General features: G+C 39.2%; 1 protein-coding gene across 5 annotated transcripts in view; it reads right to left on the reverse strand.

The window, feature by feature from the left end:
- Positions 1 to 20,889, reverse strand: part of ARHGEF3 (Rho guanine nucleotide exchange factor 3) — a 114,545-nt gene that overhangs the window by 24,244 nt on the left and 69,412 nt on the right. Inside the window, exon 1 of one of the 5 annotated variants that reach the window (XM_052678985.1) lies at positions 8,084 to 8,335. The exons of the other annotated variants lie outside the window; for them this stretch is intronic. Coding sequence (XP_052534945.1) covers positions 8,084 to 8,179 — 96 coding nt within the window. The 5' untranslated portion in view covers positions 8,180 to 8,335. Of the gene's footprint in view, positions 1 to 8,083; positions 8,336 to 20,889 lie in introns of those variants that run through there. 5 annotated transcript variants of the gene reach the window in all.

Consider the following 20,889-nt stretch of genomic DNA (forward strand, 5'->3'; position numbering starts at 1 on the left):
ATATTTAACCTTCAGCAGAATTTAAAAAAATGCAAACAAAGAAGATTAAAATAGAAAAAGCAGCCTGTGTTACAACAGAGCCTCTTACTACAGCATACAACCTAAAAATAAAGCATGCCATGCAACTCACATTTTTTGTCCCTTCAGACACAGGTAAATCTAAAACATTCTCTGGAGCTACTGAAGCCAACTAGAGGCCATACTTTTTAATGCATGAAAGCACAGAAAATCTGCCTTAGCTTCACAGTATCTTAGAAATACTCTGATGAGGAAATTCTCGAACATTCATGCTTCTAAAGTTGCATGTGATGGTTAAGAGTAACAAAGTAGGCAATGCCAAAGCAGTTCCAAATAAAGTTACCATCATGCAATATGGAATTATAATCATCTACACAAACCCATCTTAAAACCTGGGAGACGTGTCACACTAATAGAACATCAGCATCACAAAAGGTTTCTAGGTGAGTCCAGTGAATAGATATACAAAGGCAACCTGACCAGTCAATAAAATCATGCGTAACAGCCCTAAAACTTCCAGTGTTCCCTCACATTCACAAGGCTCCACCACCTGTGCTCTCAGATGGAATCAGAAAAAGGTTTACTCCTCCCCTGCCAGTCCCCACAAGAACAGCCAGCAAATGAAGTAAAATCCAGAGACATTTTGTTTTAGTCAGCACTACAGAGAGCACGTGAACTTACAGGTCAGGTACAAGGAAAAGCCGTATAGAAAAGTGATGTATTCTCAGCTGCAAGGTACAGTTTGCATCAGCCATCGCGTGCACTATCAAGGACTGGCTCCATCCTACAGACAGGCTGCTATCATTTGCCACCAGCCCTCAGGTTGCGTTTGCCAAATTGTGAGACAGAACACTGCAGTGTCAGCAGCACAGGGCCAAGTTGTGCCCAGCTATAGTGACCGATAATTAATTTGTCTGCAAAATCCAGAAATCAATTTAGCTACCAGCATATAGGAAACGAAGGCAAATTAACAGAGAAACTTCACACTGAGGTAAATTAACATAAGTTACAGAAATTCTGGGAAACCCAGTCAACTAACATTGTCTCCATTTAAAGCTGCTCGTACAGACTAAGACCTCACTTCTGGAACAAGCTGGATATGAAGCCAGACTGGCAGTTAAGAAGCAGACATGTTACAAAAGGGTACTGCAAGGAACCATAAAAGCAAGCTGTTGCTTCAAGCTGACGTTGAGCAGAGCAGATCAGCAATTCCACATGTGGTGGTTTGATGTTTCCATGCTTAGCTGACTGCAATTATGCTGCGCACGAACGTGAAATACATCAGAACTACAACTTGCTAATGTATCATTAAAAATGAAAAGAAAACAGTATAGACATTTATGAAGATCAAAGAAAATTTGTGTCCTGCAATTTGTCTCAAGATCTTTTGGCCATTCTGGCTCCGTCTGTTTCTGATGTTAGCAATGTGCCACAGCCAGGGTTACCTTCCTGCACTCCCCTGTATAGGTTAAACATGGTAACGAGCCCAAGTTGGCCTATTCTGCTGCACGTCCCTGTACTGAGGGTATTCAGGTCCAACAACAGGCAGGCCGCAGGCAGCCCTAAGTCCTAGGGCTAAGATTTCTGCCATGCAGGAGATGTCAGTGGACAATGGACAAATTTGAACATCCTGGAGATGCAAAAGAATTCTGAGCCACTGTTTCAGTGTTTAAAGCCTAAGTCTAGGCATTGTATTGGATCCTGAATACACAGACAAGAGACAGTCCTTACCCCTAAAGAAATAATGTCTTTGTTTCCATGACTTCAAGACACCTTTTTCTTTGTTTAGTTTTCTGGCTGCTGACGGTTGTACAATTATTACAACTCAAGGTTGAAGAAAGAAGAACAAATTTTCTAACCATGTAGCAGTACTTAGATAGCTAGCACATCTGTCTCCATCCCTTGTTTGTGGTTATGAAAAACATTTGTGTTTAAACGAGAAAACTAATCCCGATCATGAAAGTCTTTTCTCTGCACGCTTACAAGCCTCAAGGGATATGAGATTACTGCAAGTTAAGGAAGTCATTTTTGAGGGATCTCCTTGTCAAAATACTGAAAGTACATCTTGAACTTCTTGAACAGCTCTTGAACCACTTCTGCTTCTCTCTAACTGTGCTTTTTCTGTCCTTAACCGCAAGCAGCATTCACTTTGATGTTGTTCAAGATGCTCAAAAGCTTTCACGGCCCTACTGGGGACATGAAATTTTATCTTAACCAGACTGATCTTTCTGTACATAAACTATGCAATTCCAAGCAAATACGGTACTTCACAACTCTTCCCTGACATCCCCTCCAGTTTAAATAAGTTCGTTAACTACATAAACTTTCTTTTTAAAATCATTTAGAATGCTTAACTACAGATTAGCTTAAGAATTACCGAAAAGGAACAGTATGGTATTTCAAAGACTTCTCACAACTCATACAGCTGGCTTCCTTGTGATGAAGAGAAGATTAAATGGAAAGAGTAAAAAATAATGAAATTGAATAATATTACAGATTTAAAATACACAGACACATAGGAGTAATTCATTAGACAGACAAAATTCTGCAGCAATCCCAGGAGCAGGTATCTTGCCTTGTTCATTTTGTTTACCTTTGCAAAGCAAAAGATTTTGTTGTTTACAGAAGCAAATACCTTTTAAGATCAAAAAGGATAGAAAAGGAAATACAACATACCAAACATGGTCACTGAAAAACAACACAGACTTCTACTGAAAGAGAGACACTTCACTTTTTGTTTTTCCTAGTATTTTATAGACAAATTCAGATATGTATATTTTTCTATATACATAGAACCATTAAAACAAACATATTATTTATTTAGGAACTGTAATTTAACCTTTGTAAAAAACAGCCTCTGATCTTCTGATGTTCTTAATCGAAATTACCCACAATAATTCACTCTTTTGGGCAACATCAACAAGTTATCTTTTCGTGCTGTTACATTCCGGAGTCAGAGTCAGCTACTAAAAACTAATTATTTGAAGACAACAAAGTTACTGACAGTAGTAACTATTCTAATGGCCATTTTATGGCATACAATTGTATTCCTCACAATTTTGCATTTCCAATGAAGAATCAAGAATCAGACTTGCTTATGTTCCTGATCACACATTAAGTGAGAATTCCAGCACTCAAGGTTAGATTTTCCTGCCTGAATTCTTTAGCCTTACTGGGTTATCACTGTTCCCACTCTTTTAGGAACATCCAAACAGAAACTGAATAATCAGCTACAGCCACTTGATACAACTTCGTCATGCAACAGAATGAAACTGTATTTCACAAAGCATCAAGGGAAGACTGTAGAGCAGGCTCTACTCAAGCTTCCTACATTCATGCCATCCCCACATTACAGATGATGTTGGACTGCCCAGTTCTAGAAGAAAATAATTGCAAAATTCAACACTCCCTTGCTGAAGATATTAAAAGAAAGAAACACAAAAATCCATTATCTCGTTAACCTGGAAATGATGGCTGTTTTATGTCACACTGTTTACAAGTCTTGACTGATTCTATTCAAAATTCATTCATATTCTTATTTTGTAGAATCACAGAACCATTAAGGTTGGAAAAGACCATGAAGGTCATCTAAGTGCACGCGCTGACCCACCCCACCATGCCAACAACCACATCCCTCAGTGCCTCAACCCCACAGTTCTGGGACACCCCCAGGGACGGTGACTCCACCACCCCTGTGCAGCTGTGCCACTGCATCACCACCCTTTCCGAGAATCATGTTTTCCTAATACCCAACCTGAAGCTCCCCCAGCACAACCTAAGGCCATGACCTCTCCAGTAGCGGCATGGATGATGCGTGCCATGCAATATTACAGGTACTACTAAACACCTCATGCTACTAACTCAATTCTGTTAAATTTGGTAGGCAAGGAATAGTTCAGCTGATCCTATTCAAAGTTCATTCATGTTTGATTAAATCCAACATTCTACCTTCTTTGCCCTTTTTTCTGAAGACCTGTAAAAAGAGATGTAAAACAACTGTGAAAAGCTTCCCTTCATCTCAATCAATTGCTGTGTCTATATTTGCTCAGCACATAATTTTTTTTAGTTTTCTCGGAGTACTCAAAATTACCAGCTCATCATTCCCTTAAAAATTAATTAAACTGAATCAGACTCACTGTAGATCTAATTTTGTTTCCAGTAGCATTCGAATTTCATCAGTAGCAGAATGACATGTCAGAAGACACATCAATGAAAACTGTGAAATAATGTAACATTTATCACACTATCTGAAGAGCTCTCCATATTGTTCAGGTATGTTACCTCACACAAACTCAAAGAGTTGGTCTTCCAAGTCAGACAAGCATCTAAATCTCCATTTCAAATCAGTTCCTGACTATTACACAACACATTCATTATATAAACTAGTAGGCTCCAATCTCACCATAGCAAATTCTATTGCTTCAAGGATAAAAGGAAATCAGATAAGATAATCCATACTAAACTATGCTTTACAGGAACTAAAAACTGATTAGAAAATTGCACATGCATCTATCTGCAGAACATTGGCTGTACCATCATTATGCTACTGTCATCATCCCAGAGGACTGTGTTCCTATAGGAAGCCATTTGACTTAAATGAATTACCAGTACTACTGTATTGGTGAGCTCCATAACGTGCCTGATTTTGGTCCAACATCTGCACTTAGGCACAGTCATTCCCAAACACGATTCCAGACTTCACATTATGAAGAACGTGCAGTTTTATGTATTTCTTCTTAAGTTCACAGATACTAACTGGGTTGCTTCCAAGCATGACAGACAAAATATCTTTAACAGCATCTCTCTCATTACATTTAGCTAAAATTGAGGCAGTCTGCAGTACTTACTGGCTCTGTGCCTCAGCTTTTTAGAAATATATGCCCAGTTTATCAATTTTGTATAGGAAACTAATTAAAAGTTGTCTTTGAACACCATACTCACCATACAAAGATCTCATATGACTATTCAAAACCACAGTATATTAGGTGCCCAGGTGGTACTGGGAGTCCAAATAACCTTACCAACATCCATGAAACAATAAGCCATGGCACAGTTTGCAGTGTCATTGTGCAGGTGAACAACTGAGCCTTGACTTCTGCTGAACTCCTCTACTTCATTAGGCTGAAACTTTTGAGAGCTGTTGTTGGTTTTTTTCTTCTTCCACCATTTCTTCTGAATGGATCTATATTCAGCATCTTTCTCTAGTTGTATATTGTCAGAGCACATGCTTCACCATTAAGTCTCACACATGAATAGGCACTCTGGTGAGCTTATAGAATATTCCTCGTGTGTCACTTCTCTGATATTAAACAGTACGAAATTATTCAAAAGATACACTGAAAAGCATTAGAAACGAAACTTCATTCCCAGTTTCATGTAGCTGTTTGTCTCACACCCTGAAATACACGATTAGAACTTCCAATCTCACCCTGTAATTGTGTTTGTCACTCCCCTGCTGCCCATTCAGCACTTGGGCTTCACTGTTGCCCTTAAAGGGGCTGATAAGGAAGCTTGCTATAGCTGCTGAAACAGCAGACAGTACATCACAGGAAAGGATGTGGGTTTGATTTTTTATTTATTTTTTTAATATCTTAAAGCAAGCAAATTTCAGTTTTGTCAGTTCTTCACTTTTGTCTTATACAAAAAGATGGAAAAACCCAACACCTCAGTACCATTTGCACTTAAAATTGCACTACAGTATTTTTCTGTGAGGAACGCAATGTTGGCCTTACTCTGCTTTCTATGTTAACTCATTCCTCAGGCACCGCAGTGTTTTGCTGCCCTTACGCAGTGTTCAGAGAGAAATGTGATAGCAGGTACCAGAGGCTTTTCTCTGATTCCAGATTTTTACTGTTCCCATACATTGCAGACATTTTATTAGTCACTACTTTGCAACAGGGGAACTTCTACAGAATTTATGCTGAAGAAGATGAACTGTGGCTTAAAGAACACTGTAAGCAGGAAACCTCTGTTCTGTCCTCTGCTGCTAAGCCATTCCTCAGAAACACCTCAGTTTTCCACTGCTGCTCTACACCCAAAGTCTAACAGAAAAGAAACAATCCATCACCAGTAAGCTTCTGCTTGCTACTCAGAGACCTTCAGCTGGAAATGTGACATTTCAACAGTACTGATAAATATGCACATTTTTTGCCAGCCTTCATTAAAAAATAATGGAGTTACATTACATACAAGCTCAAGGTTTTTGCTGAATTTCACAAGAAATATTTAAAAGTCACAAATTCTGACTTAAAACCAAAACACAACAGGCACCGAACAGAAAATACGTTCTATTCCACATGAAAAAACGTATACGTATTAGGTTATTAATTAATCAACCAACCTCCCATGTTAATAACTAAAATGGTTTTCAAAAGGTAGGTTTCATTGGCCAGAAATTCACAACTTATACACAGCAAGTTAGCTTCCTGGTGTAGTAATACAGAACTGTGTTAGGAGGCGCCCAATAGCTTTCTCTTAGGGTGCTAAGGGAAGGTGCAGGAGAAGCTTAACATTTTATTTGGAGATGAGAATTCTCCCCACAGCAGACAGACTGTGAGGAAACAGACTGCATGCATCTATCCTTACAATTCCTTCCCTGAAGTGCATTTATTTTTGCTTCCTTAGGAAAAAATGTTGAGTGGCTGATACAGACAAACAGAAAAGTGTTTAAAAGTTCATTTCTCAAAAAAGAAGAAGTCCAGGTACTCTCAGAAATCAGCCTGAAAGCACAGGTTGACTTTTCGTAACTATACAAAATACAAAATGAAAGGTTATAAATCCAAAACAACTGTTTGCAGGCTGTAACTTTGATTGAACACATCTGTCACACTCTGTCATGATCTGATTGATCACAATTCCTCATGCTCTAAGTTTTGAGATTTTTTCTATGAAATTTGACTACACTTAAGCTGTCCTTCCAAGCTGTAAAGGAACACTCTGTCTTTCCATCTGACAATTCTATTCACTCACTAAAAGAAAAAAGAAAGAAAGAAAAAAAGGCTTTATGCACTGAAAGATAAAAACCATATTTCTTAAATAGTACTTAGGAAAACCAGTACCTTAAATGAACTGTTCAGTGCTTACCAACCCAAGCTTTACATGAAAGCACACAAACACAATCAAGGTGCAAAATTCCAAAAGTACAGATGATAAAATTTGAATTTTATTAATAGCATGAATTAAAATCCATTAGAAGTACACAGAAAAGCAAGAGTGCAGAGTCTTACTAGTTCCTGGCTTAAACAAGGGCACTTGGCTTATGTTACATTCAACTGCTAGAGGTAATTAAATTTTGATGTAGTTGTATTAAATGCACTCAGTGTAGTAAGTTGTCAAGTTACTCAGCAACCAAGACTAATGTAAAAATTAGATACTTCAGCGACAAAAACTTCCAGAAAGAAGCTTGCTTTCCTCCAGCACAGTTAGACTCACTAAGGTCACTTCTCTTTCCGTAGCAGAGCACAGAGCAAACTAAACACCAACCTAAATACTGAAGTCTAGCCCGAGCACTGCTCCTTGAAAGTCTCCACCGTTTATGAGAATTTTGCAAGCAAGCTGAGCGTTGGTTAATGAGTAAGTTATTTCGTGTCACGTTAAAGGACTTCATTTTGAGAGAGTAGAAAACCTGCTGATACAGCAGGGTTTGGTTAGCCATGCAGATGGATTAATTTCTTGCTTTACTTCTGATGGGGAAAAGACAAATGAAGTGCTCTAAAACACTGTTTTCCAGATTCCTCCGCTGTCAAAAAAATATAACTGGTTCTCGTGTACATTTCACGACCTGTAAGTAATGCTTAGTAAAATACATATAACTTACTTCAGGTAATGTATCTAAAATAGACATTTATCAACTAGTCCCCTAAAAGACTGCCTTCACTTTCTTAAAGCGACAGATGAGAAGATCTAGACCCCTTACTCCTTGTCTTATCCCAACGTCTAGAGAAAGCAGCAAGGAAGCCAGCACCACGCACAGCAGCCATTCCCACGCACACCGGTCTCCCCAAAGCAAGGCAGAGCAAGCTGCAAGGCAGAACAAAGTTGCAGCCGTGCCCCAGCAGATCAGTACCTCCGTCTCTTTAGCCGGGCTGCTCGCCGCCTCCACATCCAAGGCGCAATTCGCCCTCTTGACCGAAAGGTAGAACGGGTAATCCTTGGCCACCATCGCGGCGGCGCGAGAAGCTGTTTCGGGTGTCACAGCTGATTCTGTCCGAGTCCAAACCGCGAGGACGGGGCCGAGCCGCTCAGGCTGAAGTCCCGTGGCCGGCGAAGAGCGGCAGGCAGCGAACAGCAGACGGGCACGGAAGGCGGCAGGCGGCCGCCCCTCAGCACGGCCCGGCCCGCCCCGCTGGGCGGGAACGGCCCCGCCGCCTCACGGAGAGGCGGAGCTGCGCGAGCTGCCGCGCGGTGCCCAGGCAGCCGCCGGGCCGAGGGGGCAGTGGGCCGGGTTCCTTTTTCTCTCGGCTAAGCTGTAGTTCGCAGCAACACTCTTAACACATATCATAAGCTGAAATTTCAACCTGGCCTTGCCGCTTGCTTGGAGTAAAGGGAAATTTATTATTGACCTGCTGTTGGGCTTTCTTGACAGCTGAGTACCAGACAGAACTTCACGGCAGCTAATAGCTCTCCCGAGTGCCCCTGCACTCGGGTCTCACAGCACAGTTTGCATTCCTGTGGATGGCAGAGGCATCCGCACCCTGCAGATGTTTGCTCCACTCTCTCGGGTCCTGCTGTGCATTTCTTCTGTTTGCCCACATTGTTGCTTCTTCCTGTCTGGCAAGCAGCAGTTTGTTCCCTGTGTTTTTAAAGTTACACTGCTATTGTTCAGCCCAGGAGCTCCCATACCCACACCCCTCATCGTAACCAGCTGAGGGAGTGGAAAACACCTCTGCAGAACATGGTACACAGGGCCTTCCCGTGGAGCCAGGTACACTGTGCGTGGGATGCCTTCCTCAGGACAAGGGTAGTGAAACCTTCCTGAAAGAGAGAGGAAGGGCTGTGGGCCCTGTCTGTAATACAAACAAAAGTAAATGGAAGACAAGGAAAAGGAAACTGTGACGAGGAAGCTGGCTGGAGAAGGAGGGACGGATATTTTCAGCCAAAAGGAAGCAGCACAGCTGAGAATAACTTTAGAGTCCAAAAGAATTAGCAGTGTTTTTAAAGGTAGAGATATGATGGATCCTGCTTTACAAGCATTTATTTTCCCAAACGTTAATCAGGTAGCAATACCTTTAGAAGCTTATTCAAATATGGCAGACTCACATCGATGCTTCCTTTGACTTCAACATCCCAAGCACACACAATGTTTATCACGACTTTCCCAGACCTTTTCAGAAGCAACCACAATAGAGCCTGAGATGGTCACCTCTTAAGCAGATGTCTCCCTGTTTTGTAGTAATCTGCTCAGAAAAACAAACAAAAGCCCCAAACAACCCACAGCATGCACCGGTCTCCCAAGCCTCTACTTCCTGGAAAAAAAAAAAAAAAGTCAGAAAAAAATTAGCACAAGTTCAGTATGTCCAAATTTCACTAGAAGGACTGAAGTGATGAGCAGTACTGCTCTCCCCATCTCCAAAGTGCTAAGGGAGGACCAGACAAGGCTCACTGGAAGCAGCAGTGTTGATGTAAAACAGGGAATGATTTCTCACTACATTGAATCCAAGAAGAAAAAAAAAAAGGAAGAACAGAATAAACTGCATGGTAGCACATCTGGAGAAAAAAAATGAGCCAATTCTTCACATTATGTACAGTTTTCAAGTTACATGCAGTGCACATATTTGTCACAACATATTGCTGCCAAGAAAGTTTCTCAGCCACAAGTTACTGGTTACTGAAACAGTATTTTAGGAAACAACCTGTCACGGTATTTTCTTTTTCACACTCCTCCCTAAGAAACCACTGTTTTCCACCACTGGAGAATTGATAGTAGGCTAGACTGATCAAAGTTGTCACCCCATTACTCTATTTTTCATAAGATATGAAAAGAATTTTATTTTGGTGAAAATTACTCGTCTCAGCCATATGCTTCTGAAAACACAAACAGTTTTCATCCACATGAATGAAACTCTCATCTTCAGTGTGACATCCAGGGGATATTTCTCCTATGAGCACAATCCATTGGACAGTTTCTCCTTACATTTCAAACACATCAAAACACCAATACACACAGGTTTCTTAAGGTGGCCAGAACCTGCTGAGAACACTGCAGCAGCTGTGCAGCCATTCACACCCAGGAAGTCTTGCTTTCAAATACCATCTGTGTATGCTTGTTTATGCATGTATATGCTAGGGCCATTTTAGAAATCAGCTTCACTTAGATCAGAAAAAAAAAACCTTCAGGGCATGCCCTCAAACCTTTCTAGTCCTGTCATATGCTTCACAGCGTAAAGAGCACTTCACACAGGGCAGGACTCTACTGGCTTGGAGGCTGAAATAACAAACATGCAAAAAAAAGAAAAAAAAAAAGCGATGCCATCTTTCATCTTAGGCCAGTGCACTTTGGTATAGCTAAGAATTCTTGAGAAACAAGAGAAAAGTCTATTTTAAGAGGAAAACAATTAACAGCTAGAAATAGGCAGGACCAATAAATTCCAGGGTAAGAAGCACCTAAAGGACTATAACTTCCATGAACACCTAAAACAGGATTCATTAGAAAGTCTGCATGCTCTACTAGTAGAGCTGGTTCAGAACTGAAATTTGGACTGAAAGTTCATTGACGCACCTAACTTTGTAAGCATCATACTGTCTGATGGAATTACCTAACAGGACAATTCAAGCAATCCTCTCATAAAATCATTCAGAAAATGTTTGTTTTTCTTTGCTTATAATCCTTTTATTTTTCTTTTTTTTTCCTCTGTTCAAGTAAGTTACCACCACTGACCTGGTCCAGGACTACAGCTCACTGCTGAAATTGCTCTGTAATCATGTGGTTCACACCACTGATTTTATTTAGTTTCCTCATACAGTCAAAGCCAAATACTAAAATACTATTGCAAAAGCATCTGTCTGTACAACAAAGTCCTCTGAAACACTTAAGTTTTAAACCCTTAAAAATATCCCCACAATATGCCCAGAATTCCTTTTAATCCTACATTAATCTTCAAGATTCATACAGCTTTGATCAGAAACTTGAAAATTAAAGTACTGTTGTTAAAAGATTTCACAAAGGATACAAAATACAATGGCAGAAGAGCAAAAACAAAAGAAATCTTGATTCCTTCTAAGCAGTGTTTAAGTCACCATTATGCTCAACAGCAATAAAAGACTGAAACATTTAATCTAAACATCTAAGTAGGAGAAAGCCAAATGAGTGAAGCACCTTTATCCAAGGGCTTTAAGGAGTTCAATGGAACATGAAATCATCAGTCACAGCTGAACTCAGCCCTTGGAAGAAAACACACAAATAGATTGTTTACACTCTGGGGTTGGTGATTTTGTTGTCTTGTTTAGGTTTTGTTTTAACATGATCTTTGCCAACACATTCCAACTGCCTTTGGGCAGAAATGCAGAATCTGTAATTACACAGAAATATTTTGAAACGTCTACACCTAGATCTTGATTACCTTCTTCCTCCTCGTGCGCTAATGTGACTGCTTCCCATCAAGAGTCAAAATTTGTTTTGACAAGTTGTTAAAAAAAATCAGTTACATGAAGTCAGCTTCTAGTAAAAAACTGTCTGCTTGGCTATCTCTGCTTTTCTTCCCTCACCCAATTTAATAGCATCCTTGTTTGTTGTTTTTTTTTTTCTTTTTGCCTGCAGTTGACTCTGATACCTAAACTACAGCCTAGCCTCCATTTGCAACAATTCAGTCTTTTTTTTTGTATTACAACAAGCAAAGATAAAAGAGAAACACAGCTAACTGTGTTTCTCCTCTGATCCATATTTGTGGCAGTTTTCATACATTTTGGATCATTTAGAAATACAGATTATGCACCTAGGCATAAATTTCACAAAGAAAGCATCTTTGTGACAAGTTCCCTGCAATAAGAATTTAATTAAAAGTATAATGCTTTGAAAAGTAAAACTTATCACTATCATCTTCAGACATGACATATCCCCAACTGATTTTTTTTAATAATAATATTAAAAACAATAAACAGTTTATTTACTTTGTTTTCAAAGCAGATGAATTTCCATATGAATATTAAGTTATCTCTGAATCACCTGAAATACTACAGCCCGGCTGTCTTGCTTCATTACACTGCGTTTACGATGGCAGTAAAAGTAGGTTGCATCTCTGAACAATTCTGGCTAGGAGTGCAGAGCATTTGTGATGTGAAAAAGCTCCCCAGTTTGCACTCCATGGATTATTCTTAGAGTACAGGAACCTCAGTTAGGTACCCACCAGTAGCACGTGGCTTCATCAAATAAACAAAACAAAACCCACACCAACAGAAGCTGCTACTTCTAAGAGGAACAATTTCGCTAAGAACATGCAGATAAAATTTGCTACTCTAAAACGACAGGGAAGGCTAGGCAAGCTAATGCTGCACATGCACACACAGTCCTACGCTAAATGAGAAACTGACGCTTCTCTTCAATGCTCTCCAGCATCTCTTGAGGGTGATCATTAGCAAGCTCTCATTTCAGAAAGGAAACTACGAACACTTCCCACTCCCCTAAAAAACAATTTTGGAAGTGGTTATTTGAACAAAACAGTAAAGATTTGAATTTGCTCAGGAGCTGGAATGCAGAAACTGTGACAGTGTAGTAGTTAGAAAGCATACTAAAGAGATAAAGGTTATTTATCAGACAGCTGCACAGCTGTTCACGAAACTGCAATTTCTTCATTGCAAACACAGACTGTACACACAGTAGCAAGAATGACAATTTACTAGGTAATAAATATTGGAACAAGATCACTTGATTAAACACACTGGTGCTAAGAAATTCCAATAAAAACAGGATTACAGGATAAATGATTACCATTAAAAATCTTCTCTCAAAAACCACAGCTATAATTTTTCCAGGTGGAGTCATAATCCTGCAAAGATCAGTGCAGAACAAAGAAACACATCTCAGAGGAACATCTGACATTACAGAAGTGAAGCCCAATTTTCTATTCTGCCTGGACTCTCCATTTGAAGATTATCTTTCATATGACCCTTATTTGTGGAGCTTATGGAGTAACAAGGGGAGGAAGAAGTTAAACACTTACATTTCCTCACCGTTATCATGCTCTCTGCTTTGGGATTTGCAGCCAAGAAATCCTGCTATTTCCCCTGATTTTTTCAAGTAAAATGAAAAATAGCAGGAGCCTTCTTTGTCTTCCATTCTGGATGATTCCTATTTCAAAGAACCACCTTCATGTAGGAGTGCATTCATGTGGAACTGATGGACAGAGAGACATGATTCTCACACAGATCATCACGAGCACATTATTGTTTAAGCACACGTCGTTTATTCAGCAACCTGCAGGCTTTGAAAGTAAAACACACATATGTTGTTGAAGCTTTTTCATGTAAGTGTAGAACAAGTCTGCACTGGACACAAATGTGAAAATCTGCCAATTTCTTTTTGTTTGTTTCCTGTGGTGCTTTTTTTCCCCCATCACCATGTATCTTTTGATACTACAGAAAGTACTGTGCAAGGAGTTAAAGGCATCCCTGTTAAAGGATGCTCTCTAACAATTGCCATTTGCACTGAGATAGAGACAAAAACAGAAATTTGCCTTGGGAAGACAGTAAGATGTCAATTTGTAAGCTGCCTCAAATTCATATCTGACTGCTACAGTGTCTGTCTCCTGCAGCTCACGACTAACAAAGGTCCACTGAGAAAATCAGGAAGGATTCATGCTTCCCCACCCCACCACACCCAGCAATGCAAACTAATTACTAAGCACGGTGGTCCCTCTGGAGGGAATGTAGAGGGTGTGGTGAGGGTGGATGAGATGACCCTTCATGATTTACGCTTGTAACAAAGCACTTGCTTGAGCTTCTCTTTCTATGCTTCCCCAGGGAAGAGCAAAAGAGGAGAGGGAGAGCATCGTGCTCATTTATCTGGGTGGATTTTGAAGAGTCACACTGTAGAAGTGAATGTAAATTTGAATGTAAATGTTCTTTCCTTACACTGAAAGAGGCATTCTACATACAGAGAGGAAATTACTAGGAACTATTTGTATGGTATTTAAATGGAATTAAATATAACTAAGATTCTTTTGCATATATTACAGGCATTAATGGAACAGAAATTTCTTGCCCTGCTGACTGGAGAGTTCAAGTAACAAATTTATTCATCAGACACCACTGTTTCTAATAGAAAGTGTTTACCAAGACATCACAGTAGTGGCCTTTTCTTTGTTTTGGTGAGGTTATAATAACATTTATATTACATGAATAACTCTATAATACTTAGGAAAGAGAGAATTTTACTGTATTTTGCTACTTGCATGTAAGCATATGCTTGGGTATGGACAAGAAGAAAATGAAGTAAGGATTAACTATTAAGAATAACAGGAATTTTCCCCACTCTATCACTGATTTCACACACAACACTGGCAAAAAACCACTTACTTTGTGCCTCCAACTGCAACACATAAAGCACTGTTGGGGGTTTATGTGGTTTATTAGGCCAAATTCTATAATGGGGGAGAGGTGGAAGGAAGCAACAGAAGAACTTTTAGTTATATACGTTCTTCTTCAGGTCAGAAATATAAGCAGCAAACAGATTGTGGCCTTCCCATTTTCCTTCTCATTTTCATTTACTCGTCTGGTAGCACAAACTTTAAACCTTGTTCATCTGTCCATTTTGACATAAATTTTGCCACATTTACATCTTAGCACAATCTTCCCCATTCCTCAGAAGGGGGATATTCTTATCTAAGAATAGTCACATTCATAAAAATTCTTCACATTTTGGAGTATGATTTTGTTTCAGGCAGTGCAGTACTTGAGATACAAAGTCCAAAACATTTTGATGACAATGGACAGTTTTTTTACAGTATGGCTGAGATTAATTTGCTACTAATTTGCACTTGTAAAAGAATAACCCTCACTTCCAACAATGATAACCCTCCACTGCAACACAAAGACATATTGACTTTTTATTTTGAGGTTCCTTCTGCTGCTTCAGTGAGCTGAATAGGTTACGGTGCCAATGGAAAAATGCTACACACTACAGTAAAGGGAAAGCAGACTGGTACAAATAAGGAGAGGACAGGAAAAAAGTTCCAAATAGTGATGCACTGTTAGCTCACCATAAGCTCTTTCACGAAGTCATACCCAAAGAATACTGTCAGCATTTCAGTTTTTGGACTAAAGTTCTGGATAAACGTCTTTTTTATCATTATTATTATTTTTAAACAGATCCACCTACTAATTTCCATAACAACCATGTACTGTTACTCATCTTCTGGTCAGCTATTTGTGCCAATGTAACTATCTTGAAATTAAGAGAACATCTGTGTTTTCTGGATAAAAATTCTGAACACAAGCACTAAGTCTGACTTCACGCTCTCCTGAGCACAATGTAACTTCTCTAGATCACAGCTGAGGAGATGCCAGCAGCATTTCTAGACTCAAAATTAGGCAAATTAAAATTCGCCGGTACAGACTGCAAGACATGCAAGTCATTAAAGAATAACAGTAATCAAACAAAGCAGTGAGACTACTAAGTGCTTTACAACCAGTAAAAAAATATCCACTATCTCAGCTACGATAGAGCAATCTTGAACATGCCTTCTTGTATGATAAAATACTCAATGACAATCCAGTGCAGGAAGCCCCCACATTTGGTCCCAAATAGTTTTGCAGACCCCACAGTGTTTCACAATTGAAATTATCACAGTGACTCACAAAAATAAACAAATAAATACAAACTCAGTCATCCATTTCTCATCCTTTCCTCGCGAGGGAGGAGCAAAAATACGGTTTAACTTCAAAAAGAAGTGTCCTTCCAGAACCTGATAAAGCATCAACAAGCGATAGAACCTGCCTACTCCCTGCACCAAGTGCTGTACAGCTGGGTGACCCTACCGACCATGGGCCACTAGCAACAATGTGACCAATGCTTCAAAGACTCTTGAAAGGGGGCACACTATCTTCAGACACCAGTAACTCACACCAGGTCACTTTGCTTTGTTCACACCCCTTGACAAGAATCAGGGCATCAAGAAGCCGTTGGCAGAAATGTTTTGCTTTGGGTTACAAGCAGGTTTTTCTTAAGGTTACAAAGTACAATCTTCCCAAGGGAAAATAAGATGAAGTAATTCACACTGTACAAAAGTTACTGCAGCAAGTTTTGGTTGAAACATAAAAATAGAAATAAAACAAATAGTTTTCCCGCATATCTCATTCTTAGTTCAAAAATGCTATCTATAACTTTTGAAGGCTGTCTCCTCCCTGATCAGCTTGCTATGAATTAGTTACCAACTCATTTTGCAATCTGGCAAAAGATTGAGTGCATCCTACTTTTACGTTACCTCCACTGTCACATCTGAACCGCGTTCCACCATAAGGTGCATTATTTCCCAACAGATGTGAATTTTAAACAAGTCCCAACTACCGCTGCCAACTTTGTTCCCAAAAGAGCAGGAGAAGCAACTCTTAGAAATGGAAAGGAAATACTGGAAAGTAATTCTAACCACCACCTATGAAATAATAGCTAGTTAAGGATGAGAGCTGGCATTCTAGCCCAGACAGGAATAAGAGTGAGCTATTTCAGAGGCAGATTGATTTGTGGGATTGTGATAAATAATTCATCTATCCTTTAAAAGCCTTTGTAGTTTCTGTTTTGGTATGAAAGAGAAGTCCCCACAGCAATGCAAAGGGAAGCACAGAAGGATCAAAGCCATCCCCTAGGATAATGACTTTCATAGTTAACATTTAGATGTATAAGTGGAAGGCAAAACTGTTCTGGTAAACCCAGAAAAATAAATGTTGCAATAATCAGAATGCAACATAGTAAGAACTGGAAGGAGAATTTTAGCTTTGTAAATAACAAAAGCCAGAAACTGATGATCAGATACAAATAAAACGCAAGCTTAGGCACAGGGCAGATAAAAGGACCTACTTCTCATTCAGTACACTGCTAGCTCCATTCAAGAACAAAGCAAAAGAAATTTAAAAGAGACTGGGGCATCAGATGAGCTCTTCTATGTGAATTTTGTGTATTTATATACTTGTTCAGCAATTGACGGGTTAAACAACACTTATTTGGAAGGCTATGTATTAAGAACATCTCATTAGTAAACTATACATAAAATGGAATTCCCAGGCACCTTATTTTTTGCTTAAGCTGAATCTTCCATCTTGCACAAAAGCAGCAGTCTAAGACACGTGATCTTGAAATAAGATCTTTTAGGAGGAGCTTATTAAGCCTTCACTGTATGAGTTTTGGACTACTACAGTATATAAGACCATGTAACATCTCTTGCTAACTTCATTTGCTGCCCTTATCCTGGCTTGTAAGCACACTAACAAAGAAGTGGTTTTGTGCTTTTGTTACCTTGAAGACAGTACAAAGTATTTTTATGTTCAGACAAGAGAAAAAAAAAGTGTATTTTGATTGTGTTACATATTTTAGACCTAAAAGAGAATGGCAAACAGTGAAGAGAAATCCCACTCACTGACATCGAAGAGCACTCCCAGAACTCCAAGCAGGTTAAAGATCACCCATATCAGAAAAACACCATATTGGTATAATTGAAAGTAATTCAAATAGGATCAAATTTTGTTAATTCAGAGATGTTAACAGCAGAAGGACATATCAGTGGAAGCTGTTGTACTGAGTTAGGAATGAGCTACATTCCTGTTAGAAAAAAAGAAGCAAAAAAAAAGAAAAACGTTCTGTATGGCAGGGAAAAAAAACACCTTGTAACCACCCAGAAATTCTAATATAGGACAAAGCAAAAATATTCTGTGATGTACAAAATCCGAAAGAGTAAAAGGGAAATTAATACTGGAGAGATCAAAAAACATGTTTTTCCTGACTGCATGATACAGGACCTTTACTTGTATTTCCAATGATTCTTATCAATTAGAAGCATGATAATCCAGTATCCACATACTTTCTTATTCCAGATATGATAATAATGAAAAGTTTAATGGAATTAGCAAACAATCAGGAGAAGAAACAAAAGCAAACAGTGCTGCCATGCCAACATACTGCAGCGAAGCAGTGGAAAAATGGCAAATCCCGACACTCAACTTCAAGCACAGTGTCTGGTACAGGTGGTACAGATGTTCTCAGTGTGCTCTGTGAACTATCCTTCACTGCCCCATTCCTCCTTAAAATGGGGAGAGCACAGACGGGGCATTCAACAGAGTTAGAATGCAAATCCACAACCAAATACTAGAAGTTTAGTCATAAGAAATGTCCAGCCATTGCACTGATGACTCAAAACTGAAAGGCCAGCTTCACAAAAGCATAGCTGTACAATAAAGATTGGAATGCACTTCATATCTGGAATAGAAAAGCAGGTATGTTATTACATACTGTTCTCTGGAATTTGATGTGTTTGTTTTTGCACAAACATTTAGAGACTACCTGCCTTTCTTGTTTCTGTTCCTAATTGCTTCCTCTAAACCTGGAATTTGTATTAAAATAAAGGACATCTATCCTCCCCAAACAACTGCCATTTTACCACAGTAAGAATCTATCTATTTTGTTAGATCAGGAAGTGACATTTCTTTTAGTACGTGCTATCTAACAGCAGATGTGCATTTCAATGTGTCGCTGCAGGATATATTAACCACATCACAGGAAGAAGCCAGCAGCTGAAATAAGAAGCTACAAAGACCTTTCTGAACATGAGCAGTCTCCCTGATCTCTATGAAACTAAATCACCTATCTGATATTACTTGCACATATGGGAAAGATACAGTAATCAGACAGCACTTCTAGTCTCATGCCTTCTAACAGTACACTTGTTTCACAACTGCTATCTATTCTATTAAGTTTATTCTTTTTTCCCCCCCCTCAAAAGAGTTGCACATTTAAAAATCTACAGTATATATACTGCATACAGTTGTAATTCTAACGTATCCTAAGATACAACAGGCTTTAAGGTACACTCAAGACAAGACAGTAAGGAATTTATTTATAGTTATGGGGAGGGTTGTGGCTTTTGTAATCATTGCCTGCTCTTACATTTTTTTTCAGCAACCGCAACATTTGAGCTGCAAAATGCTCTCAGCTAGATAGATTCTCAGCTAGCAGTATAGACAGTATGGCATGTTCCTGTAGCCTCTGGAAGTGGCAATGCAATCAATAGATCACATTTTAGCCTATTTTTACATTTCTATCCAGACAATTAGAAAGCAGTTGATAGTAATATTGCCAGCTCCCCAAAATAATGGTAACAGTGATGCCAAACAAACAAATTGCACTACAAAGAGACCTATTTCTAGCAAAAAGAGAAAGCAAAAAGAAAGAAATATTTAGCCCTAGTGAATCCTGATTCCATTTCTGGTTGTTATAGATGGGAAGCTTTAATTAGGATTTTACATTCAACTCAGCAGGAAAATGTTACCAAAAAGCATGCTGAAAAATGACACTGAAAACACTGTAATGTTTCTCATCTTTCATCTAACCTTACAGGATTACACAGCAAAAAATCCAATTCTGCCTTCTGATCGTGACATACCCATGCTTGTACATCTATCTCAAAGTATATTTTACTAGCAACTGGGCTCAAAAATCAGATACTCTTTGGGGGAAAAAAAAGCTACAGATATTTTCCACTGGTAATCTCCAAACTTTAGGTATCATGGACAACAACATTAAGCTAATGAAGTGCTTAACGGCAACTCCAGGCTTGTCAGCTTCACTTTCCTTTTTTTCCTACATTTGCTCTGTCCACAGGCAGCATTAAGGCAATCTCAAAGACAGTGCTGCCTACCATCCACAATCTCAGGACCACTCTTACAGATATTTTTCCTCTAGTAATGACTAACAGCTGTGCTTCTGAGGTGACCAGTGCTAGCAAAGGTAATCAACTAGTTCATTTGGCATTGGGTGGGAAGGGGGGGGAGTGAAGGAAAAAAAAAATTAACATCAAGCTTAAGAAACTCCTACACTATTTACCAGTGATTCTGGTGGGGAAAAAAAAAAAAATGCTGAGAGTTAAGACTCTGATTGGAGTATTTCTTTAAATATTCGTATCCATATGTGGAACGCTTCCGAGTGTTTAAGAGATCTATTTCTATTTTGCTCTATTCAGTTCTGATAGGATGAGGATCATGTTTTGTTTGTGAAACTAGGTGGAAATTTTTAACGGTGCTTTTCAGGAAGCATGCATCTGTTTTTTAAACTTGTTCCTTCCTAAACTTGCTAAAGTTGGCCCCAAAAATATATCAGGAAATAACTGGAGGATGAGGGGGATGGGGGAAGAAACTTTAAAGACACCTTGCCTTAATTAAATCTAAAAGTGTTACTTCTTCCTGTTCAGTTGAGTCACGTATGGCTCCAGCATATCACACCTGATGGGGGAAGGGGATGTGTCAGCACAGAAAGGTTCAGTTTTCAGCTGCTGCCTGTAATTGGAAGCCTGGAATTAATTAATGAAGTGGAACCAGCACAAACTTGAATACAGCATGAAACTGAACATGGCAAGCAGCACAGAAAATAATTGCTGCTTTCTTAATACTCCCTTTTTGCTACAAAACATACAAAGGTAAATCAGTACAACCAAGTGCAAACCCAACAAACAAAAGAGCAGTGTCTGTGGCATTCATTTTTATCTTTTGGGGCCTTCAATCAGTTACAGTAAAAATAGTCACCCAATCTAATAAAGACTAGCTTTCAAGATTTTTAGTCTTTTTCGTCTTGGAATTGTTTTAAATGAACTGCCAAAAGCCAGGTTCATGTGGCTGCTATAAGCAGTCTCAGCTGGAACGTCTCAGTGCACAGCAGCACATCACAACCACTAACTCAGC

This window comes from Tympanuchus pallidicinctus, unplaced genomic scaffold (assembly GCF_026119805.1).
Source record: "Tympanuchus pallidicinctus isolate F22 unplaced genomic scaffold, pur_lepc_1.0 scaffold17, whole genome shotgun sequence".
In the NCBI taxonomy this organism is placed as follows: domain Eukaryota; kingdom Metazoa; phylum Chordata; class Aves; order Galliformes; family Phasianidae; genus Tympanuchus; species Tympanuchus pallidicinctus.